The sequence below is a fragment of the Gymnogyps californianus genome, chromosome 2 (genome assembly GCF_018139145.2).
Source record: "Gymnogyps californianus isolate 813 chromosome 2, ASM1813914v2, whole genome shotgun sequence".
Taxonomy (NCBI): domain Eukaryota; kingdom Metazoa; phylum Chordata; class Aves; order Accipitriformes; family Cathartidae; genus Gymnogyps; species Gymnogyps californianus.
In genome coordinates, this window is record NC_059472.1 from 167214335 (window position 1) to 167239694 (window position 25360).

The 25360-nt window shown below is 43.5% G+C and overlaps 1 protein-coding gene across 1 annotated transcript in view; it reads right to left on the reverse strand.

The window, feature by feature from the left end:
* Positions 1 to 25360, reverse strand: part of SCAP (SREBF chaperone) — a 64105-nt gene that overhangs the window by 17561 nt on the left and 21184 nt on the right. Inside the window, 7 exon segments of the mRNA XM_050890956.1 lie at positions 1662 to 1788; positions 2476 to 2648; positions 3622 to 3727; positions 5335 to 5555; positions 9347 to 9504; positions 11328 to 11457; positions 24914 to 25130. Of these exon segments, the coding sequence (XP_050746913.1) occupies positions 1662 to 1788; positions 2476 to 2648; positions 3622 to 3727; positions 5335 to 5555; positions 9347 to 9504; positions 11328 to 11457; positions 24914 to 25035 (1037 nt within the window). The 5' untranslated portion in view covers positions 25036 to 25130.

Here is a 25360-nt window from a genome sequence, read left to right on the forward strand (position 1 = left end):
AAAGGCTTATCATAAAGACAGGTACCATTAAAAACAAACACACCCACATCTGGAAGGCTCTGCTGTAAACAAAACGGATAAAAAAGGCTGAAAGTCAGATCAAAGTTTAACCAGACTCTGCACCCTAAGCTGGCCAAATCCTAGCCCATTGCCACTGGTATATGACACACCAAGAACACTCTGTCCCCAGTGGGGCGTGAGGCAACCAGACGGAAAGTGTTCTGGCAGACACTGGCGAATCAGGAAAAAGTCACTCATCAAAAGTAAAAAAACCCTCAATGTCATCAGACCCCATCACCACAGAATCCGAGGGTCTTCCATCTGATTAGACATAACTTATAAAGTATTGCAAGAATTAAGTTTCAACTCCAAAGGAAACTGTCCATGCAATCATTTTAAGGCAAAGAAATTTTGCTGGAAAACTATTTTTAGAAATAAGGACTGAATTAACTCTATCCTGCAGGAGGAATAACTGGATTAGCTTAGCCCTTCTGTGTGACAACAGTAAGGAGGATCGTATACAAAGGCCTTGGTCACTGCACTAACCAAAACTGTTCCCTTGGATTCCTCCCATGTATCTGCATCCAAATATTGCCTTTTTTCTTGCATTAAAATTATAAACTCCCAGTGGATCCTATCTGTTTTATTTGTACAGCTCACAGAATAACATGGTCTTGACCCATAATTAAGGTTCCACGGCACCACAGCAGTAAAACCAGAACCAACAAATATTTCATTTTCTGAGGTCAATTATTCATAGCTCTTTTAGGCTTCTAGGAGAGGAATTCCTCCATCTAGGTCTGGCTCCTGGTAAACTATCACCAGCATTGAGGAGTCTCCCTCACGGGTCAGACTTTTCATTGTTCCTGCGGTGTACAGCTGCAAGGAGGAGATGGGAAGAAAAATGATGGATATGTCCTTAACTACTTAGGAAAGGGATCTGAAAATCAAAAGAAAGATTCTGAACTGAACTTTAATTAATGAGAAATGAACAGTGTGTAGAACTCAAGCAGGTGAGGTGCCCAGTAGAGCTTTCTCAGGGGTTTTCAGCTTGACACAAATATAACGCCTGGTAGTAACCACATCAAAAGCCCCAAATGCCAACTCCAACGTGCAGAGGAACCCCAGTTAAAAGAAAAGCCAACAACTGTCAGTGGTGGGTGCAAAGTCACCCAGGCAGCCTCCCAGGCACAAATACCACAGGTCAGTTCTGCCACCTTTAAAGATTCTTCTGAGTAAAATGTAATGAACCTCCATCAGCCAGAGAAAAGGTAACAAGCCCTTCTGGCTGCTACGACAAGTCGCTGCAGGAGGAAGGTATGTGAGAGCCTACTCAGCTGCCAGGAAATCAAGTTATGAATAAGACTTGTCCCAACAATTCCTTCTGCTTTAGGCAGAAAGAGCCAACTGCTAAGCAATAAGGCATCTCCAGGAAGACTGGGACCCAGTCAGGTCTATGTGCTGGCCAGCAGAGAACCACATGGCCCTTCAGCCCAGGAGAGCATCTGATGATAATTTTGCACAGCGGCGCGTAAAATAACATCACATAAGCTTATTTGAAAAATACTAGATCTTAAAGATTAAGCATTTAACAGCTGCTTTCAAATGATTTCACCTCCATCTACCCTTCTTTAGGAAGAGGTTTGGTGCTGGAAACATACCCTCCATTAAGAGTAGGTGTCAAACCAAACAGCGTGCACAGCCCAACGGACATGAGCAGAGAGCTGAGCACCGTCACGACTGCTGCCAGTGCCAGACCCCATTTCGATTTCACCATGTCAATCTTCCCTGAAAAATGGAATGCAAAGTCTTGGTTACCAAGCAAAAGAAAATGACATGTTAATAAAAAATCAAGAAGGTATCCTCATCCTGACTTATTTCAGCAGGTAGCTTAATAACCTGCAACCCAGAAGTAATGGTAGTTCAGTCTCAACGTCTGAAATGCAGCTCCCAGACCCTCCCAGTACGTAAGAGGTACTGTAACAAGGGTGGGACAGAGGATAATGCATGCCTTGCAGCTCAAACTAGTTCCAGTACAGCACTGTTGAGGCATGAAAAAAGGAATGTAAATGTGGCTAGTAAGGTCTAAAACCACCAGCTCAGAACACATATTTGATCTGTCTGACAATTAGTCTTTCTAAACTGGAAAAAAAGTGATTACTATGGCATTTAAAGCTGCCTAAGACAGAAACACCTCAGAAGATATCGCAAGGAATAACATCACACTAGCTAAGAGGGACAAATCAGCAGAAATCAGATAAACAGGACTACTAATTCTCTACATGACAGTTCAGGGTAAAATTTCAACACCACCTTTCCTGCTGAAATAAGAGGGAACTGCAGTGTTATGGACAGGAGTCTCTAGCCAGGGAAAGGGCACCGCACCACTGATCCCTTACACATATTCAGCTGGCAGGTGTATAGGTGGCTTATTCGCTTGCTCTCCCCTCAAGGCTCTCCCCCCCACAAACCTACGTGTGGAGAAGTAGATGTAAGCGAAGAGTATAATGTAGGTGGTGACGAGGGGTATGAGCTCAGCAATGCCAATCTCTTCCTTGAAGTGGACGTGAACGATGTTCTCCTCTCGCAGTGTGCAGTTAGGGCTGGGATGCAGCAGCTTGAGGCGAGAGCGGAGGCTGCTGAGGAACCTGAGATGAAAAGCAAGCAGGAGGACGTCACCTACACTGCACCCAACAACCACCACACAATTCCAAGGAGGAGCTCAGTGGGTATAGAGCAAGTAGGAAGAAGCTCCACAGATTCACACAGACTTACAAAGCACGGTTCTCTCTAGGCCTGACTCCTAAGTCTGTTCCTCTGTGGCCCAAACTACATTTGTCACATCTGTACGCTGGCAATCTCACAGACCTTGATTTCTACGAAGCCTCAAAGATAGCTGTGAAGACTCAGCAAAACGATTTAAAGCAAGGGCTCATCATCCAAAATCTTGGCCCTGGGGAACAGAACATGCTGTAGTCTCAAACATCCCCTGAATTTTACCTAAGTACGGCTGATGAAAGGTGCTACATGACAGCCGTTGAGGCTGAAGGGTTCTTGCATGGGCGGCAGCAGAGCAAGTTTCGACTACTGTGCCGCCAATTCTGTCCCAGGCATTCCTTGGGGAATTCTGTGAAGCACTGAGCAGAGCGTTTAGTCCGCAGATCCACTCAATCCAAGCCAGCTTTGCCAACACTGCCAAAGGGGTTTCACAGTTTGTACCAGTTGAATTAGTGCTTCCTGGAAAGCAAACCACTCTATGTACCAGGAACTGGGTCAAAACAGACCTACTGGGCCTTGGCTGCAACAATGACAGGTCTGTCTGCAGATGAAGCCATCATCAGAGGAACTCCCATTGGCAGCTTTAGGTATTATATATACCTTTTGTAAAGAGAAACTGAGCGCTGATAGTATTTTATTTCCTTAAAGTACAGCAAGTTTTCTCCCAAAACCAGCACCCTGTTTTTCTATAGCACGTTCAGAAGATCCTAAAATACTCTAAAACACAAGAAAATGGAGAGTAAAGAAGAACATAACAATAATCAGAGTAGAGAAAACAGCAAACTTGCCAAGAATTGAACAAGGGATCCCTGACAGAGAAATAGCACAGCTAAAGCTCCTTACCTGTAGTCATATCGCTGGAGACCCAGTGTGACAGTGTATGATACCACTCGCTTCCTATTATAGAGGTTCACCCCGCTGTACTTCCCAGGGAGTCCAAACAACAGATCTGCAAAAACACAGTATGAACGCAACATTAGGATAACAACAAAATAAACAAAAAAGATGGGATACCAGAGGTGTTCATTGTGAAGAATGCTGAATGAGAACTACTGTTCTTACAGGAAGCACTTTTTCAGTGCTCTGGTGAGACCTTATCAATGTGCATAAATACCTGACGCAGGGGAGTAAAGAAGATGCAGCATCTCTTCTCAGTGGTGCCCAGTGACAGGCCAAGAGGCAATGGGCACAATTAAAACCTGGGAAATTCCCTTTAAAAACAAGAACAATCTTCCTTCCTGTGAGAAGTTGTCCGTCCTCATCTTCTTCTTCCTAATGGGGCAGTCTGTAGCAGACAAGGTCTGCCCTCTAATCCTAACCCATAAGCTCTCAACTAGCTCATCACTCGATCCAAAGCAAAGCTCCACGCGTTCCCGCTGCTCGCTCACACACAGGACAACTCCCCCTCCTCGCCCTCCCACCCTGTCCTTCCTGAAGAGCCTCTGTCTACCCACAGCAGCACTCCAGTACTGCGAGCTACCCCACGCCATCTCTGTGAGCTGGATGAGGTTGTAGCCCTCCAACTGCACACACTTCTAACTCCTCCTGTTTGCTCCCCATGCTCCATGTATTAGTGTACAGGCACGTCAAGTGGGCACCCAATTTGACCTTCAACAGAGGAGACAGGCATTATCTTTAAGGATGCAGCCAAAGAAAACCTTGGACATTTGTTTTTGTGCATGTCAGTGTGTGATTTGAACCAGAGGTTCCAGGAAGACTTTGCATTGCAAAGGACTATTTAATGTCTCTTCTGTTAAACTTGTGTGTTAAAATGCACTTAAAAAAAATATGCATAATGATGAACACTGCCACTGTACTCACGAATTCCCAGGATATTGTGGACCTCTATCTCATTTGCGAATGAGCTCTCAATAAGAGGCTCCATGTGCTCCAAATCACAGTGTGCACACACTCTGGATGCTCAAAAAATAACCTTTAAAACAAACTTACTTTAGGGTTACAAAACCCCTTTTCAGACATGTCATATTATAGGCTTCCTGACATCTATAAAGTTCCTTTAAAAACAAAGGACCAGCATTTCCTCTGTTAATTAAACCACTAAACAGTATGATCCCAGACATGGTCAGAGGGGGTTTTTTTAATTAAGAGAGAAAAATACTTTTATGATATCCAGCGTCAACTCGGGCTATATCCAAGCAGCTATCAGTGAACGCCCAAGAGGAAGCAGGATGAACGTTCATTTATCGGTGACAATGAGGCCGTCTTTGAGTATGACAGACAATAGCGTGAGGGAAAAAGATAGGCTAGAGCATATGTAGAGTAAAAGGAACAAAAAGACTTGGACAAGTTACCTGCTATTTTTATACCTACAGAAAGGAGTCTGACTGAGTGGAATTATTCACCTTCCACAAATACAGGAGTTCAAATACAGATATAAAATGAGAGATGACATATATTTGGTAGCTTCATTTCAGATGCTGAGAGTAACAAAATGCCACCCAATTTGGTAATACTGGCAATCTAGATGTTGGAGATACCGAGGACAAAATAGCGATGCAAGCTGTAGGCAGCTTCTTTGGCACTTCAGCACCTTACCTTTGAGAGTAGCTGATGTTTGCAATGTCTTTGGTTCATGCTGGTGGATGGTTTTGATGATATCTGGGTCAGCATTAAATCGCTCTCGGTCGTTCTGCCAGAAGTTCCCTGGAGACAGTAACAGACAGCCATGTTTGGGGAGCAAATTCCGCAGCTTCTTGAGGCCAGGCAGAAGATCTGTTACCTGAAGGCAAACTTCCTCCAAGCTTTTGACACCAGAACTGAAACGCAAACAAAGGTTAGACACTGCCGTGTATGTTGCAACTCTCACAAACAAAAGGCAAAGCTGCCGAGATGAATACCCCAAGGACCTGCATCACCATGTTACTGCTCTTGTTCTTCGTAACTAAGGATCAAGAGCCTTGGGCCATAGACCAGGATCTCACTGTCACAGGTCTACAGACTCCAGAACCCCATTATCATTTCTCTGCATACTGTCTGGCCACACAGCTTTCACTCTTCACCCATCCTAGGTGCCACAATTTTCAGTTCCACATTTAAGATACCTCCAGTCTACAGAGAAACTGTCTCCCTGGAATTCTTCTTCAAAGACCTTAAATTCCTCTGCATACTTCTTTCCACATACGCAATGGGACATTGTACAGAAATCTTTATTAGCCTTCCTGAGGTGGATTATTTAAGGTGTACAGAGTGCTCTAAAATGTACAAAGGATTCAATATCTGCAACTGTGCAAAATGCTTTCAGAGTTCCTCTGCATTGTATGGAGAAGAAAATGCCTTACAGATTCAGAATTTAATAGAGGTGTAACTGGTATGAAATGGAATTTGTATTTGTTCCCGAACTTCATTTTACCACAATTACATAAATCTTATCAACTAGTAATTCAAGCAATACTCAACTTGGGCTTACAATAGGATCTGACAGTGAAGGTTTAGTCACAAAACCTGTCAGCATGCTATTTAGCTAGCAAGGAAGAGCTGCTGGTCCGAAAGAGAACACTTCCCTCAACATGATACGGGCAACTGGTGGGATTTGCACAGGAAGGGTGTATTTAACAAAGGCTAAGTTAAGATACAACAGACCAGTCTTCCCTGGCTCCAGCCTTGCAGATTACAGAGAAAGTGGCTCCAGAAGACAAATCAGTGAGGGTCCTATTGTAAAATGCCTTCTCTAGAGGAGTTTTTTTCTATAATAACCACAAAGAGCAAACATGGACATCAACCAATGATGATTTGAGTTATGTCTGTGAAAACTCCCTCCAGAATCTGTATTCTGTCACTATATGGCAAGATACCTAGAAAAGTCACAGCTATCAAAAGAAAACACTAGAAAATATGCTTGAAAATACTGTGTTTATAGGAACAAAAGCTTTCTGAAAGATAATTTAAAGGAATTGATGCAGTGATGCCTCCGATAATAGCTCCAGGAAGAGTAAGATGACTGTTGTTTTGTATTTCAGCTTTAGCTAACTCTGAAACATAACAGTGATAAAGTTTATACTGCACAGAAGCCTATGTACATTCTTATTTGTGAAGCAAAGGCACACAGCTAATGTCCCTGCATCCCTATGTTGTGGATGCAGAGTGACATCAAAAAACGTGAACTGGAGCAAACTACAAGTTTCAGGACACTTGTGACTTTTTACAAATGATGACTGCTCAAAGTTTCAGCAAGCTTACAGCTGATGAAAATACAATCACCTTGTGTTTCCTATCCAGTTGTCAATAATCTTCAGCTCCTTCTGTACGTTACTATAAAAGAATGCCTTTTTTCATATTAAGAAAATCAGCTGCACTTACCTCTGATACTGACAAAAGCAACTGACAACAAGGAACTTCATAATGACTTTTGAGGTAATTTCAGAATTTATCTCAAAGTTAGATGTTTCCTGAAATATCCAAGTCCATCACCAAAATTGGAGCCCTTATCCCAAGGTTTAGGTCTAAGTGCTTAAGTCTTTTTCTCCTGGTGGCTATGTTAAGTTTAGTTTTGCTTCCATGCTGCATCACTGTTCATCAAGGGCAACACCAAGGGGAGATAATGAGAAGACAACACACGTCCTGGGAGCAAGTTGTTTCTAACTTGTAATTGGAAACTATATACAGATTACTATCTAAAGTTACACACATGATAAAGGAGGAGATGAACTGAAAACACAGAAAGAATGTCAGTGCCAAGGCTTTGTGAGCTGGTAGGAAGGAGCTCCGTATTTAACAGCATAAATGGCATTTCTAAAAAATTACCACAGAGAGAGCAGGCAGCTAGCTTGCAAGGAATGGTTGAAAAAAAAAGGACAAATCATCAGGTAGAGTAGTAAAGTGAACACTCTCAAAAATGAAGCAATGAAGGATGCTGTCAAGGAAGTATGAACAAGCAGTAAATCTTCCCTACCCATGTGAGTTAGAGGATGAAGAATGAAGAAAGCTCCTGGCTGAAAAGCTAGGAGATGATCAAAGACTCTAATCTCACCATTTTTCACCACACTTGGCCTGTTCTCAGCATCATTATTCTCATTGAATATAGACAGACAAGTAGGGAAGCATTTCTGTCCTTAGAAAGTGAACCCAGCCAAGAACTTGACCACAGATAAAAACTTCGAACTCAAAGGAAAACTTATTTAAAAAAAAACAGAGGCAAGTTAACATGTATAAAATGCATTCTTGGTTTACAAAGAGAGAATATGCCAAACTAATCTGAGCGGTCTTTTCTTTAAAATGCCTGACTTCTTGGATGGGGAAAGCACAGCAGACCTCATCTACTTGGCCCCAACAAAGCATTTGATGCAGCACCACACAGAAAATGCCTTAGTTCACAGGAAAGACAAAAAATTAGCACAAAAATTGTGATGCAGTGAAGAACTAGGTTAACAGGAAAATGGTCATGGAGCTGCTGAAAGGGGAACCACCAGTATTGAGGAAAACAAAGTGGAATTTCTCACAGACAGTTCAGAGAACCAGGATTATTATATATTTTTATTAATAACCTTGGAATAAGATATAGGGACATCTGCCAATGACACAAAATAAAAAACACTGTTAAGACAGAAAAGGAACAGAATATCTGAAATGGATGATGTGAGGGCTGGAATAAATTTAATCCCCTTTCTATCATCAACAGTACAAAGCGCAAGACCATGCACTTGGGGGCTAAAAAGAGTTTCTGCTATAAGGTGGGAGCTCATCAGCTGGAAATGACAGAGAGGGACACGGAGACCTTAATCAATCACCTCATAATGTGTAAAACTGATGTGACTGGCCGTGAAAAAGGACCTGCAATCTCACTATATTTCCGGAAAGGCATTTGCATGGAAAATAATACACAAATGAGACTTCTCTGAGAATACTGTGTACAGTTCTAATCTCCCACGTTCAGGAATGATACACTAACAACAGTGCCAAGAGGAGCAACCAGGATGACAAACTGAATATAGAGCCGTCTGACCAGAGTAAGCCAGGAGTTTCATACGTTTAGCTTAACAAACAAGGATTTGGGCTGGGGACTATGAGCTCTCCCTGTAAATATCTGGAAGCAGAGGAAAGCTATTTTTGTACAAAGACTGTGTCATGACAAAAACAAGCAGGTATAAACTGGTCCTAAATATAGCCGAAGTGGAAAGTCAGGAGAAGGTTCCTGACCACGTGAAATTCTAGAAGAGCTTCACAATAGGCATGGTGGGGTCAAATGAACTTGCTTTAATACAAAGCTTGCCTGCTTATCAAGGGATTATATGATGCTGCTTATCTGCTGTAACAGGTATAACCTTGGAGGCCCCTTCCAGACCTCTCTGCCCAAGACTCTGACTGGAAGGTTCCTGACAATTATCAGTGACCAGAGGACAGGCAAGTTCTCTAGCACAAAAGCTAAACTGCTCTACGCGCAGGATGAATATGATGTCACTTGTTAGCAGTGATCTCTCATTTTCTTTTAATTTTGAGAATCTTACAAATTCAAAGCTAATAATCAGACTTACGAGGCAGTAATTTAGAAGATGGGTGTGTACGACAGTGGGTCGGTCTGCCTTCTACACAAACTTTAATGAACAGTAATTACCTGTCTCTCAGGGCATGGTTTCTAATCTCCTCCACTAGCTGGAAGACGCGGGAGAGGGGTGAACGAAATACATCAACAGCAAGGAAGTTCTTCTGCCATGGGGAGACCGTAGCTTTCACAAAGATCTGCTGAATGTAGGCCACAGGAGCACCAACATACTGTGGGGAAAACCAGAGGGAGAATGAAAACACACGGTGAGTGGGAAGCTGCTTAGCAGAATTAGACCGCACCTTGGCAACCTTTCAGGAAGGGGTTTGCCAGACTGTATTTTCCTTTCCCAAATTAGAGGTGAAACACGACAGTACTAACCTAGCAAGAACAAAAAGAGTCTGTTTCTCAAAGAGGCAAAATGCCACTGACCATTTTGGCATCAGTCTGTTGCACTTCTTTGTGAGGCAGAGGCTCCCAGCTCCTGCTGAATTTGGTACTGGAATGAAAGGCAGGAGCAGGGACTCGCTGCCTCTCACAGATGCCTCTCACAACGCTGCGGTTCCCCCAGCCTGTGCTGATTCTGCTGTGTGCCATTTAAATCTTCCTGGTGTCTGTGCCCAGGCTGCTGACCCTGCTCTGGGGACTGCAGCACTGACATGCCGTGGCAGCCAGAACTTTTGTGCTCTATTAGCTGAACTAGGCAACAAAGCAGAAGGGAAGATTTAATCAGCCAGCAGCAGCCCGAGTTAACAGCATAGTGCAAAAAGCTCTCAGTGGCACCAGGGAGTGCAGAAGGCAGCAAATGATTTCAATCACAGTGAGAAGAGTACACATGGAGAGAGTAGAGAGCTGGAGGCATCCAAAGTGTTAAGCCAACAGGTAACTTTTACTTAAGAGAGACCCTGGAATGAAAAAGAACAATGCAGGTTACAAAGGAGGATTTTAGAATGTTTCCTGATTTCCTGGACCAGGTTGTCAGCCTTCTTGGAAAGCAGCAGGGTTCCAGTTTGCTCATGCAGAAGAAAAGTTAATTTTTTACCCTTAACATAAAGATATGTCTCATTTACCTGCATGATACATACCAGTCAATTAAGAAAAAAAACAAAACAAAACCAAAACCCACCTTTAGATTATACTCAATTCACCAGGTTCCTCAAGCATCCCTACACTCCCTAGACCACACTGTAGTAGCTAGCTCCACAGACAGAGTCTTTGGCTGCCTAAATGCAAATTCAAATGAAAAACTCTTGATTATGACCTTAAGAAAAAAGCCTGTGTCTTGGAGGTGAAGCCTAGACTACCTACACCATCAGAAAAAAAACCTGCTAGATGCAATATTTTTAAAGCCAAAGGAGAGAAAATTGCAAGAGCTGAGGAGCTGGACAGTCTGTCTTCCACCTCCAGGCCAGACAGACATTCCCATTCTGACAGCTGGTTAGTAATCTTCGAAGGATAAGCCGGTTGATAGCCAGAATCCAGATCCCTTCAGAGAGAGGTTGACAACACCAAAACCACCATTGTAATTACTGGTAGCATTTCCACAGACAGTTACAGCAGTAAAGGCTGACTAAATCCTATTCTCACCCTTCACATCACTTCAGAGGAGGCCACGGGCAGGTATGTGAAGCGGTGTGTGTCAGCAGGAGGCTTGTCCTGCTGCTCTAGGGAAACTGCATGCCTTCATATGACATTAGGGAATTGGGGCCTGTTATGCCAGCATCCATCACTAAACTTATTTAAAACCTAATAATGCTTTAAAAAGTGTACTACTTGCCTTAGATAAAGTTATCGTTGAAAAATGGACTCTTAAACACCACTTCAAAGCTTTTAACTCTTGCCAATGCCTAGCATCTCTTTTTTCTGATAGAGTAAGACTAATACAAGACAAATACAGCCTAAACTTAGCAGTTACACAAAGCAACACGTCTCCAGAAATATTTTCCGTTGATTACAGTAAAGTGTAGGTAACACAGCAGGGATGTTTCACCATCTCCTCTCCCCCCGCCCATACACACCCAGCACACTCAGCCACCCCCAGTGCAGGACTCACCCAGTCGGGACGCTCGCTGAGATCCCCTTGCTGCAGACTTGCGTCTGCAGAGGGTGGAGAGTAATCCTTCACGGGGGTGCTGTACTCCACAGGTCCTGTTCCAGGCAGCGGCAGCTTCAGCAGCGGGTAACTACGATGAAGAGATAAGCAAGAAACATTGCACTTTGGTTTTAACCAGGCTTTTAGACAGTCTCCAAGAAGAGCTCAAAAAATGAATGGGTCATGAAAAATGAGCCCACTCCAGCTAAATCCAACCTCTGCAGGACAGAAGACACAGCTGCAATCCAAGAGGGCTTTAGCTCTCATAGGAACTGTTTGACGTGTTTCCCCAACACAAGAGAGAATTGGTCTTTCTCCCTTGGAAAGGGGTAACCGAAAGTCCTTGAAGAAAAAGAAGGGAAGTTCTTGCAGGACCTCACCTGAATTACTCTCCATCGCCTGAAAGTCAGTAGTGCTAAAGACATTAAGTACACCCATGTCTCAACTATTCTGTAGCCGCACAAAAATGAGATATTCGTTGTATTCAGATGGCTGCTTTCCTGACCCAAACCCTATACCAATTACCTGATTTTCCTCATTAAGATTTAAACTATTTCCAATATTTGTCATTAACTTCATTGGTCCTCAAAGGGCTTTTAAGTAGCAATAAGACACCAAAACAGCTATGACATATTTATCTTCTTGCTCCTTTGCTACTACAATCTTCAGATGATTGTAGCAGCTACCTCACAACAAATACTTCAAACTACTTGAAAGTTGAGGTATTCAGGTTTCAGAGAGTTTAGAATATTGTTTTTAGCTCCAGAGGTTCTCAAAAGTGATCAAAACCGTATCAGAACTGAACTGGTAGAAAAAGCAAGACTGCTGTTACAGAGATATCGACCAAGAAGCCAGAACTGTCAGGACCAAAATGAACCGGAGAATATAACTTCTGTCTTTTTGTTGTCTGATGCATGACAATCTATCAGGCCTTCAATTTCTGACACAGTTTCCTGTTTATAGCTGAACTTTTCTTGCAATATTGCCAGAACAAATATAAAGGCCCTGGACTTGTTTTCATGCAATACTCTGCCCACTTCGTTAGGGATTAGCTTGAATCATCAAAGGCTATGGAGGGGACAAGCAACAGCTAAAGACAAGGCTTCAGACTGAACAACAAAAGGCTGAAAAAGAACAATGAAATCAGAAGCAAAGCTTGTCGGATTTGCTATTTTATTAGTCTGACAGAAATACAACATCTAATTATTATCATTTCATTGTGCAATGGCAGGGAAGAGAAAAAGGAATAATAAAATCATGTCGTAATACATCAGAGGTGAAAAAGTCCAACAAAAGCCACAATCTGGAGACACAGCACAGCCTCTTTTCTCTCACAAGCAGCAATCAGTTTTAGTCCTTCTGAAGGACACACAGCACCTGCTTGTCACAAATGATCTGCTGAAAACAAAAGTCTGGGGGAGATACATACAGCAATCATCCTGTGTCTGAGTGAGACTGAGATACATATAAATTAAAATAACAAAATCAAGCATATGTGATAAACAAAGCAGAATGAGTTGAACAGGTGACCGAGGAAGAATGATTTTTTCACCAAATGATTATGATGTTGATGCCTGAGTGTCCAGAAATCTAAGGAAAACACTTTAGATTCATACTGCATGCTTATCCAGAGGTGGATTTCCCTGTGCAATCACCTGTCAGTTTTAAGGAGTCAGAACAACAATCTTTTATAGAACTTAACTCATTTAGAGGCACAAAATCTCAACAGCCAGCGCGTTGCAGGAGTAGCAACGGGACGTGCTGGTTTTGCCTCACAAGCACCAGTGGAGCAGCTCAGGCTTCAGAAGTGATCTTGCCGCTTCTCTGGTTGAAGCTTCATCTGTAGGACCAGGCTATTGTCAGATACGCCAAAACAAGCAGCGCCCGGTGCTGCACCTGATCAGGAAGCTTCGATATCCAGAAGCTGCGGGAAACACTGAGAGCAACGCAGCCGATGGTCGGATCTCCACAGTCTGCGGTGAAGACCTGACCACTGCCAGAGGTCAGAGCTATGGCACCAAGTAAAGGGTGATGGGAACACTGAGCTCTTCTGAACATTTCACAAGTACTTTTTCCTAGCTTAGCAAGATTCAGCTAGCCCTGCACACAATCCTACCATGAAAACTCTTTCAACTCTTGCTGTCTTTCAAAGCAAAAATGCCCCAAATCCTGGCAGAGGTGTAATGGATTTTTTTTTTGCTTCCTGAAGACCTGCTGGGATGCAAGGATTTTGCCCTCTTACTAGCAGCTAGGTAGGGAGAACTATTTTCTGTAGCCAGAGATGAAAGTCATTTCAGTGGGTGCAATGAGCTCAGCCTACAGAAGCAATAAATTGCCACCTCCCAGGAAGATGACTGCATCCCTCCCTTCGTCCCAGTCACCCACATCCAGCCTAGGGAACAAGTAGCCAGCCTTCCTCATCCTGCTCATTCAGTACAGCACCCCTAAATCCAGTGTGAGCAGGGGGGTCGGACCAGATGACCTCCAGAGGTGCATGCCAGCCTCACCAGCCTGTGCTACCACAGCTCGTCCTGTGGAGGCCACCAAAATGGTGATGCGGCAGGAGAACGTAGTACAAAAGGAGATACTGAGTTAACTGGACTCATCCAGCCTGGAGGAGACTGAGGAGGGAATCTAAACTGCAGTCTTCAGCTAATTAATCAGTGGTTATGGTGAAGATGACCCCAGACTTGTCTCAGGGGTACACAGGGAAAGGACACAAGCTGCAGCAAGGGAAATTCCAATTAGACCTAAGGAAAAAATTCTTCACAATGAGAGCAAACACTGGAAAAGGGACCAGAGGAGCTGTGGACTCTCCATCACCAGAGATATCCAGAAGTCAACCAGACAGGGCTCTGAGCCTAACTTTGGGGTTGGCGCTGCTTCGAGCAGTGACCTCCAGACATCACAGACCCCTCTCATGTGGAAGGGATCTCTGGAGGGCTCCAGTGCAAACTCCTGCTCAAATCAGGGCCAACAAGAGCAGGTTGCTCAGAGCCATGTCCAGTCTGCGTTTGCGTATCTCCAAGGACTGAGGTCCCGCAGCCTCTCTGGGCGCTTATTCTAGTATTTGATAACCCTCATAACGAACACTTTTTTCCTTGGATCTATTCAGAATTTCCCATCTGTCCATTGCCTCTTGTCCTTCCACCACGTGCCCTGAGAAGAATCTGCCTCCACCTTCTCTACACCCTCCCAATAAGCAGCTGTAGGCCAGCAGTAAGATCACTACTTAGGGCTGAAGATACTCAGTCTCCTCAGCCTCTCCTCCTCCCTGGTACTCTACAGCTGCCCACTGCGATAGCTCTGCTGGACGTGCTCCAGTATGTCAACGCCTTCCTCGTACTGCAGAGCCCCAGACCGGACGCAGGACTGTGGTTTTACCAAGGCCAAACAGGGAAGACTCCCCCTTAACCCTGCTGGCTAGACTTGCTAGTGCAGCCCAGGACGCAGCTGGCCTTTCTGCTGCAAGGACACACTGCCTGACTCACGTCCAACTTCTCCTGTGCTGCAAAGCTGCTTGCCAGCCTGTCCCGCTCCAGGGCCTTACTCCATCCCAGGTGCAGGACTCTGCATTTGCCTTTTTGCCTTTGCTGAGCTTCCCGAGGCTCCTGTCAGTCCATTTTCCCAACCCATCAAAGTGTCTCTGAATGGCAACCGTGCTCTCCGCCATACTGACTGCTCTCCCCCATCTGGCATGACCTGCAAACTTGGGTAAGCGCACGCTCTGCTCCCTCATCCAGGTCATTAACAGCGACGTCAAACAGACCTCACCCCTGTTCCTGAATTAGGGGGTTAACATGAACTGCTGGCAGAGCTGGGGGAGCAGCAACTTGCAGCAGAGGGACAGAACAGCTGGGAAAGGTGAACGACCTAAATTTCCACAGCTGCCTGCAAAATAACAACCTGGCCATAACCATAGATGTTTTGTCAGTATTGAGCGTGTCACATCAAGAAATTCTGGATTCTGTTATGCCCTTTCTGTGCTTGAGGCCACAAAGGAAGGCCTTAACACGCCAGCTTACATACCATAGAAACTTGGAAAAAAAGTATTTCTAGGTTTTAAAAAAACTAGCCTCTGGAGATGGTTGTCATTTGCTCCACCGTGTTGGTTCTCAGCCACTAGTATTTTTACATCTGAATAAAACCACCTCATCACCAAGAAACACGCCTGTTGCCAGAGTGGTGTGGAGATGTGTGTCAACTCCTCTGCTATCGAACAATTTCCTCCTACGTAGGTACCTGCTGTTCACAGTAGCCTTGGCTTTAGCTATGGAAGCTACCTGAGAATTTGGGAAGGAGGAAAGTTCATCTAAACAACGGCAACCTGTACACAGCTTCCAGTTGGGTCGGGGTTACACGAGGCCTTGGAGAAAGATGCAAGACAGGACAGGCTGCCTGGTGGCAGCTAATAGGAAGGTTAGCTGAGCATTCACTATTTGTTTTTTTCTGTTGTTAAAAAAAAGTTTAATTTTCTGTAGAGGGGAAGAAGCGAACCACTCCCATCCTGAAGCGCAAGCCACCTCCCAAAATACAGGACACAGCAACTTACAGCTCCTTAAGGGCTGTTTTTCAATGACCAAGGGTTTTTCTTTTTGTTTCGTTAGTTTTTATTTTTCACGTTAGGATTTTCAAACTTGTCCAAATAACTTGAAAGTACATGCAAATGCAATGGAGGAAAGAGTAAATGGCATTTCTTGGAAGACTCAAGGGCAACAAAATGAGGGGAAGAACAAAAGGGAAATTTGACGGAAGAAAAAAAAAATCTACAGATGTCTGTGCACTGCTGAGGACTACATCCTACTGCAGCCATCAGCAAACCAAGGCAACCGAGACTCCCATACTCCATTGTCCTCTTCAGGCCTGTGGTCAGGGCAGACCTGTAGATATCTAAATCAACTTCAGCATTTACCTGCAATTTGACTAAATCATGAATATGGAATAGGATTTATGCTGTAGGAAAAGATCCATACACTCCCTCCAATCTGTATTTTTAATCCATCCCTACAGTAGGCAAGGAAGAAGAAAGCAGCATCTAACACTGCAGTTATTCAAACTGTTTGCCTCTTGCTCGTGTGATAAAAAACAGCGTTAGATTTTCTCTGTGCAGTCTAAAGTTTTCTGCAGGTCACATTGATGGGCTCCTTCAGCTCCCTCTACACTTCCAGGCTGCTCAGTCAACAAAAGCCACGTTGCCAAGTAACACAATTCTTTTCATGTCCCTAAAAGCTAATGAGTCCTAATTCTAATACTCATCACTGCTAAAAACAGTGAGGCATAACACTTTTCAGTCATGGCTCTACTCTCGTAGGTTATCACCTTCATCAGGAGCAAGAGCTTTTGTCTTTGGTGATATTGTCTTCATATTTTGAAACAGGGTAGATTTAGATTAGAAGTTAGGAAGAAATTCTTTACTGTGAGGGTGGTGAGGCACTGGCACAGGTTGCCCAGAGAAGCTGTGGATGCCCCCTCCCTGGAAGTGTTCAAGGCCAGGCTGGATGGGGCTTGGAGCAACCTGGTCTGGTGGAAGGTGTCCCTGCCCATGGCAGGGGGGTTGGAACCAGATGATCCTTAAGGTCCCTTCCAACCTGAACCATTCCATGATTCTATTCTATGATTCTATATTTTACTGAGGCTAGAAGAGCTGTGGCAGCTGTGGTATCAGAAGACACTGATGTGCACCCATCAGGAACAGGACTTCCTAGCAGATTGTCTGGCACACAAAAAAAAAGCTGGAACTATTTTTTATTATAATGCCCATTTTCAACAGCTATCTTCAGAGAAAAGGCCCCACAGGAAATCCACGTTTAAAAGATTTAAATAGAAGGTTAAAACAGACCCTGTTGTCTGTACACACCTATGTTTAGCTCCTACAGTCCTTATTGCAACATGATCTAGACAGTAGATCTATCTACGATCTAGTAGATTGCTCATGGTACTGTTTTGCAGCAGAGCTCAGGAACAAGACCTACTATTAGGACTCTCTTCAAAAGCTCCCTCATCTTGAGCCAACTATAATATATGTCCCCATAAGAGAAGCAGGGACAAATACTTATATCACAGTGATATTTGAGGATTCATGTTTATGAAAGGTTTTGGTTTTGAGAATGTCTGATAGAAGAACACAAAGTACGCATTCTAGATTACACTTACTGTAAGTTATTTCAGTAAGATGCTAAAACATTAGTTCTTGAATTTATTTAGCCTTATACAGGCATGCGATACCAGCTGATCTTGTCAGTGATACCTGAGACAGACTGACAGCAGAGATAAAAAAAGGACAGAGAAAGAACCACCCAGTCATACGGAGACATTCACTACACCTACTACTTCAGACATCAATGTTAGAGCACCTTTTAAGTAGAGAGATACTTAAAAAAAAAACAACAAACCAAGAGCTGCTGCTGAGTTGTCAGAAGCATCCTGGCTCCCCAGAGACACTAAACACTGCAAGGATTGCGAGATGTGACAGGCCTAGGTCATTTCCACGCGCACTTCTTACCAAAGGTGAGAACTGCTCCAAGTGAGTTAAGAGGGAAGTGATTTCTAGCACTCAGGTTTGATTCTCTTCATATTTCTCTTTGTTAGAGATTTTTTTGACCATCAGGGAAAGAGGTGAACATCAGAATGGAAAGCATAGAGAAAGGAGGGAAGAAAAGTAGGATCTAAAACAGATGACAGGAAAGCTCAAAAAGTTTTGGTTTTGAGAAGGGTTCTTTTTAGATGCTTATGTAACAGTGCACCCTGACACCCTTCTGCAAATCCAAAATAAAGGAAAAATAGATCATCTACAAGTTGGTATTGCTGAATTCAAGCAAGAGTGCATTTTAGTTACCAAGCATGAGGTAGGTTCAAGCAAAAATGTTCATCCAACTACTTTACATATTTTCAAGACAGCTTAGAGGGCCAAGATGGAGAACTGCCAGGTCAGCCCGAGGCAGCTGGCAACTCAACAGAACTGCAAACCCTACAATTGCATATTCCTCCTTCTCAGAATCAAAGCGGAGATCACCACCCCAGAATACTCTTTGGCTGGCAAATATGAAGGAAAGTAGAGAGCTGCCAGGTCCTAGGTAACAGGGAAAGTGGTGATATATTGCCTTAAAATAGCTACCACCTCCATTATGCACACCGTAGAACAAGCTTTTAGCCTGTTTCCAGCCTAAACTATCACAAAGATAGAACAACCTGAAACCCCATTGCTAATGAGAGATATGAAATTTGATAAAAAGGGTCTTGCCAGCAGGTAGAGAAGGCCAGATATTTGGCAGCAACAGTTCCCTTTTTAGCCTTGGTAAGCGCATAAACAATACCTGTTTCTGAATAAATGATGTTTGCTTTGCCCTGTTTCCCACTGACAGGACCCTCAAAAACTTGCACCGCAAAAGTAAAGATTCCCCTTGCTCTGTGCTGCCAGTTTCCTTTTTTCTGCAAAGCAGAATAGAGGTCTCGTTACATAGATCTTGCTTCTGGTTTCATCATGCGGTCCCACAGGAGACTGTATTCTCTGTGGATTTGGAACATGAAGAGTCTGACAGCAACTCAGCTCCTCTGGTTATCACACAAGACAGTACAAACCTCTAAGATAGTGAAATGTTCTTTTCGAAAGAAATATATGTATGCATGCACGCACACACACACAAAAGGGCTCTGGTTCCAGTCATGTCTACAACTCTTTAGTAGCAGAACCTAGTGCTTCAGTCAAATAATGAACACCTGCAAAGACTCACCCTGTTTAACTCTCCTAAACCTGCTTCACAGAGTCAACTGCTTGATTCTAAAGTCTTACTTTAACTAAAAACTATGCTTCAGAACTACACAGGAATTTCAAATTTACCCTGATTACCAGATCTATAGGTATCATCTGTTCTTCTCTCAGCTGGAGAGGAGGAACTACTCTTGTGTCAGACAGGCTTAAGCGGCACTCTCATTCTATTAGGGAAAAAAAATAAAATTACACACTCAGGTAAGTTTGTCCCTGTAAAGAACAGGAATATTTCTTAATGCAGATCCATTTAAGTGGGATGATGAAAATCAATGTCACCTACAAAGGGATATATAGTAAGAAGTTAACTAACAAGCCCTACACCTGTCAATAGCTAGTTCAGCAGAAAACCCTCACTGTGAAGTAAAGACTAATATAACTTGGATTTTCAGACTTTTAGAGTAAGAATGAGTCATAGGCATTTTTGCTTTTGCTTTGAATATTAATTTATTAACAAAAACAGATATGCTACGTCTTAGCTATAGGTGACATTAAAAATAGAGTCTACACAAAATACTTCCAAGGTTAAAGACAGAATACATTCAAACAACCTGTAACAGACACCCTGTGGTGACTGTGCTACCTGATCCTTGACACCTGACCTTTTTAGAACAGGAGAGACACCCGCATGTTAAGTGTTGTCACGTTAATTGAGAACCAGAACTGATGCTGGATAAGTTGTGGACCACGTAGTTTATTTCAGCTTTTAAAAAAGGTATCTGAACACAAAGATGGTCAAGTTTTACTGAGGTGTGGGAGAGGAAAACAAGAACAACTGAGTTAATTTCTTCTGTAGCAGAGTTTTACAAGCTTTTCTTGATTCTGGGTGCATACAGGTGCAGAAGAGAAGACTGTTTCACCTCTCTCCCTTTCAAGAACTCAGGATGTTAAGATCCACCCTTACTTGCTTGAGCAATACAATATATTTATTAACCATGTTTAAGGCTAAAGAATACAGAATGCTTCCTTTTTGCTCTACTACCTTCTCCTTTTTCCATCCACTTCTTCGGGGACAGGGACTAACCTTCTCAGCAACACCGAGGATGTTATTAGCTCCTTCCCTGTTGATAAAAGTCAGTATGAAACCACTGGATCACTTGCGTATCTTCCTGCCTCATTAGAAAGGCCTGTAGTTCCTACTACTTAATTGGTCCATGATTGTTTCAGACACTAATCTGCATTACAACGCAAACAGTGCTGAGGGTCTCTTACCAATCATGCTGGACAGAAACGTTGCCTAAATGAGCTTCTACCTTGAAGCTGGGCCTTGATGTTTTCCACCAGCTGCTTTCTACAAATTTCAGCACATTTCTCACTCATTTTTGCAGTGAGGTAGCTGAGATCAATCAGTGAGATCTGTCCTAAGAAAATGGAATGCTTCTGAAGAGCGCAAACAAATTAAATTCCAGCAGTAAGTCGGTGCCAAAGACCATTACTCGGGGTCCTCACGATATGACTGCAGGAAAAAACGCAGATGTGACACTTTGTGGCCATCAGTGAGTTCCTCACCCCAGCCAACAGAAAGCTTCCACAGGAGGTGGCCATCCGACAGCTCCCGTAAGCAACTGTCTGCTGCGGCTCCTGCAGACAGCACCCAACCTACATTGTGTCCTGAACATGCCCCACAGCTGCCAGTTTTGCATTCTGGAAGGCTATTCAGATGGATGTAGCCTAAATATATATATACATATACAGCTAGCTGTGCTGGGTCAGACCAAGGGTCCATCTGCCCAGCAGCCTATTTCTTACAGCGGCCAACAGCAGACGCCTAGGAAAGAGTAGATGAATGGGGTGAGCATATAATGCATGAAATGCCCACCAGATGACATAGTTCCAGGACTTAACTTCAATCTGAAGTGAGTTAGTATATTAGCTAAAAATTCATTTTCCCAAATAATTGCTACAATACTTTTGAAGTTTCCTGCCCCACCCCATAGACAGCCAGCAGTCATTGAGATGACTGTTGACCACTTCTGTTTTCCTGTTACTTCATACCATTTTATGTATTCAGGCATCCTGATTAAAAAAGAAATTATAGTCCTTTCATTGGCCTTGGCACCCTGCCCCCCCAACTATAAAATTTTACTATGTCTGATGAAAAGACTTGCTTAGAAGGATTCTAGTGCAGTACAGTCTGAAAAGCTACCGAATATCTTGCTCCAGGTTTACATGGTCATAGTCCCTACCCATCTGGTTAAGGGATTAGAGTTCAACAGCTATAGCTGCACAAGCCACAGAGCTAACAACTGTGTGCAGCCACACACCACAAATATCAGATTATTCCACACAGAGCAAACAAGGAGGAGGCATCCTGGACTTCTAAGGATATTTATCAAGTGCTCACTGTAGAGAGCAGCCCCTGAATTTGAGCCCTGACAAGAAAACACCCAAATTATAGTACAAGCCAAGGAACCTGAAACACAATATCCTTGGTAATGTAGCTTCATTGTAAGTGGATATAGTAAGTTTTATTTCTTGTTTTAAGTGAATGAACAATATGTAGACTGCAACTGCAAAGCTACCTAGCCCCAAGAAAACAGGAGTTACTCTCAAATCACTTGATAGCAAGGATGTGTGTTCCCTTTAGCACCGATTCCTTTTTCAGCTTGGAAAAAACCAGAAGACGGAAGGAAGGAAGCATGGGGGGGAAAGGGGACACTCCTAACACCTCGATAAATCAACATGACTTACACTGGAGAAACTGAAAAGGGAGCTTAAAAACAATTCTCCTAAATCGTTTTGCATTGCACAGCTCCTTTATAAACCTCACAGGCAGACTAGAAAGCACACAGACAGAACGACAGACAGTCGAGGCTGGAAGGCAGCTCTGGAGATCGGCCAGGCTGAACCTGCTCAGAGCAGGGTCAGCCACAGCAGGTGGCTCAGGGCTGCATCCACATGGCTTCTGAGTGTCTCTGAGGATAGAGCCTCCACCGCCTCTCTGGGATACCTGCTCCAACGGTTAACAACCTTAAAGTAAAAAAGTATTTTCTTATGTATAAGCAGAATCTCCTGTGTTTCAGCTTGTGCCCGTTGCCTCATGTCCTGTCACTGGACACCCACTGAGCGGTGAGCCTGGCTCCATTCTCTTTACACCTTCTCTTCATATATTTATATATGGTGATAAGATCCCCTGAGCTTTCTCTTCTCCAGGCTGAACAGTCCCAGTTTGCTCAGCCTTTCCTCACAGGAGAGATGCTCCAGTCCCTTCATCATCTTCATGGCCCTTTGATGGACTTCCTCAACTAATTCCATGTCCTCCTTTTAACAGGAAGCGCAGCGCTGGATGCAGCACTCCAGGTGTGGCCTCACCAGTGCTGCGTAGAAGGGAAGGATCACCTCCCTCGATCCGCTGGCAACGCTCTCCCTAATCCAGCCCAGGATACTATGGGCCGCCTCTGCCATGAGGACACGTAGGTGGCTTGCGTTCAATTTGGTGTCCACCAGGACCTCCGGGGCCTGGAAAGCAGCTTTGCAGAAGAGAGAGCTGACCCCTAGTCTGTACAGATGCCTGGGGTTATTCTTCCTTTTACATTTCCTTGCGCTGAACTTCATGAGGTTCCTCTCTGCCCACGCAGCCGCTCTTTCCAGTTTTCATCCAGCCACTTCCTCCAGTTTTCCACTTTCCAGTTCATGATATATGAAGTTTGTATCACCTGCAAACTTGCTGAGGGTGCAGTCCACCCCATCATCCAGGTCAACAATGAAGAAGTCAGACCTCAGGCTCAAACTATGAGGAAGACTTGAAGACCTCAACCCAAAACTAAACTTCCAATAAATATTTCAGAGTGTCCTGTGCACGGATATCCTGTCAGAGTTCAGTCTTACCACACTGAAATTCACTCAAGCGTAGAAAGGCCGCACTCTGCAATAGTTTCGACCTAGTTAGTAGTGCCATTTCTCAAGCCAGAATTAACACCTAGTTAACAGCAGTTAATAGAGAGCAGCTCAGAACAGGAACTGAAACATCCCTAAAAATTGCTTCTAAGGAGGGAGCACTTTACCCACACTGCACTCCGATTTTTTGCCAAGGTACACTTGCTCTCAAAGGGTGTCACAATATTTCTAAAACCCTGTCTCTCCTAGGGCCATTAGATGCTTTTCTAATGAGTTACTGAAACTCATTATTGACTTTATGTTTGATGGTGTCTTGGACAAGTTTCTGCAGTCTAAAGGTAACCACTAACTGCAGAATCTCAAATACCAGCACCGAGTAACGCAGACACTTCCACAAATACACAATTACAAGTAACTAATCTGCCAAAGACAACCTGGTTTGAAGCTTCAAGGACTTAGTGCAAGACACCTTAATTCACGCTGCTCTAAACATATGACTACAAAGACAGGACAGATACAAGTTCTGACCTAGTGGGCACAAGGTTCCCAAGAAGAATGAGGACAGCTGCTAGTAATCCTACATCAGATTTCCTCCTGTCCGGGAAGTCCTAAATTGAGGAAAGGGAGTAAGCATGCAGTTTTTATTTTGATCCCTCCTAAAATGCAACGTTTGTGCGGATAAAGCATTTTATACTGAAGCAGTTGTCTTGCATTCCTGCATTTACCCCCAGGCAACAGCACCTGAAAGATAACTGAACACAGGAGCCTAATACCACTGGAAGCTCCGATGAAGCAATTACCAAGCAAGAGTGCTGTGGTGTGGCAATTCAGGACTCATGGTGGAACTCTGTTTTGGCTAATGCAGGCCTGACATATGAAAGCAGCATCCAGCAAAACTGAAGTCAAAAGATAGAGCCATTACTTGCAATCATATTGACAAAGATAAACAGAACGGAGAATCCACTTGCTTGGATCTTGTAGAAGCTTCATATTTCTACAGAACAAGAGATCTGAAAATAAAACTATTATCATTGACAGTCACAAGAACCCACATGAAGCAGTGAAAAATCAGGAAAGCAACGCCTCGATTGCTGCTCACAACCTTGAAGAGTCAGGCATGAGAAGCAATCTCACAGGTTTTCAATACATGAAAATAATCACTTCAATAATGTTTTAACTGTAGATGTGAAAGAAGTCTGTCTTATCCTCAGCAATGCTCAAAGAAAAATTTACATCTGTATCAACACAGGTGGAGCTTTTCTAAAAGCAGAGGAGTAGATCATCACATAGGTTTTATTTTGACCAAAAGAGACAAGATACTTAGAATTAAAAACCTGAAGACAAACTCTGTACATGCACATGCATGTGTCTGTGCACAAATCTGAGCACAAAAGTTCTCTCAATTCCAGTAGTAATAATGCCTCATTGGAAATGATTAAGAGGCCCATGTAACATTTCTGAGAGTGAAATTATATTCAGTTGCAACTCATATCCAAATTAGAGTCCATAAGGAGAGTAGAGAATTTACAAGAACACACTACACATGCGTGCCAAGGCAAGGGCTGACAAAGAAGAGTACAAGCTTAAGGGAGAACAGAATAGGCAAGTATGGAGAGAAAGATCAACTTTCCTTCTCCTCATTTTTAATTCATGGTTTTGGAGTCCACCACCAGGTGTTCAGGGATTACTTTTATTTATTGCTTTACTTCACTTATTCAATTAGTTTTTATTTTTTACTTATTAAACCACATGAAGATACTTCATCCATGTCTTTTCTTTTGTCCCACAAAAAGCGATGACAAAAATCTATTAAGTTTAAAAAAAAAAAAAAAGAGCTTCTGGGATAGCCCACAAGACAGAGAAACCGGAGCACGTTCATGGCGTTGCTATGAAAACCCCGCAAAGCAGCAGCACCCTGTGACAACAAGTACTTTGCATGACTTACCAGCAGGCCAGAATACAGAGACCAGTAAAAAGGATGATGGGAATGGGGTAGGAAGCACACAACAGCCCGTGGTTGTAGAACGCCCGCGATATCCTCTCGCGCAGTTTTTCAGTCAGGGTCATCCTCAACTGTCGTCACCTAGTTGCCATCCCGGAATACATCAGGGGGTCAGGCAATTCCAGCATGTGCAACGCTTCAGCAAAGGCACTGTATCCAGCTAGAAATTGGAAAGCAAGCTCATGAGAAAAATAAATAAATAAAAGGAAAATAAACATTACCAACTTGTTTTAGAAAGACTTCCAGCATTGTACCTCCTCAGAAGAGAGAAACAGACACCACACACTGAGCACTTGTTATGAGCCTACAGGCAATTTGATCAAATTATTGGGTTTTGCCTAGGGGAAGGAAGGGCAGAAAACATAAGCAGAGAACGAACACCAGCTGAAC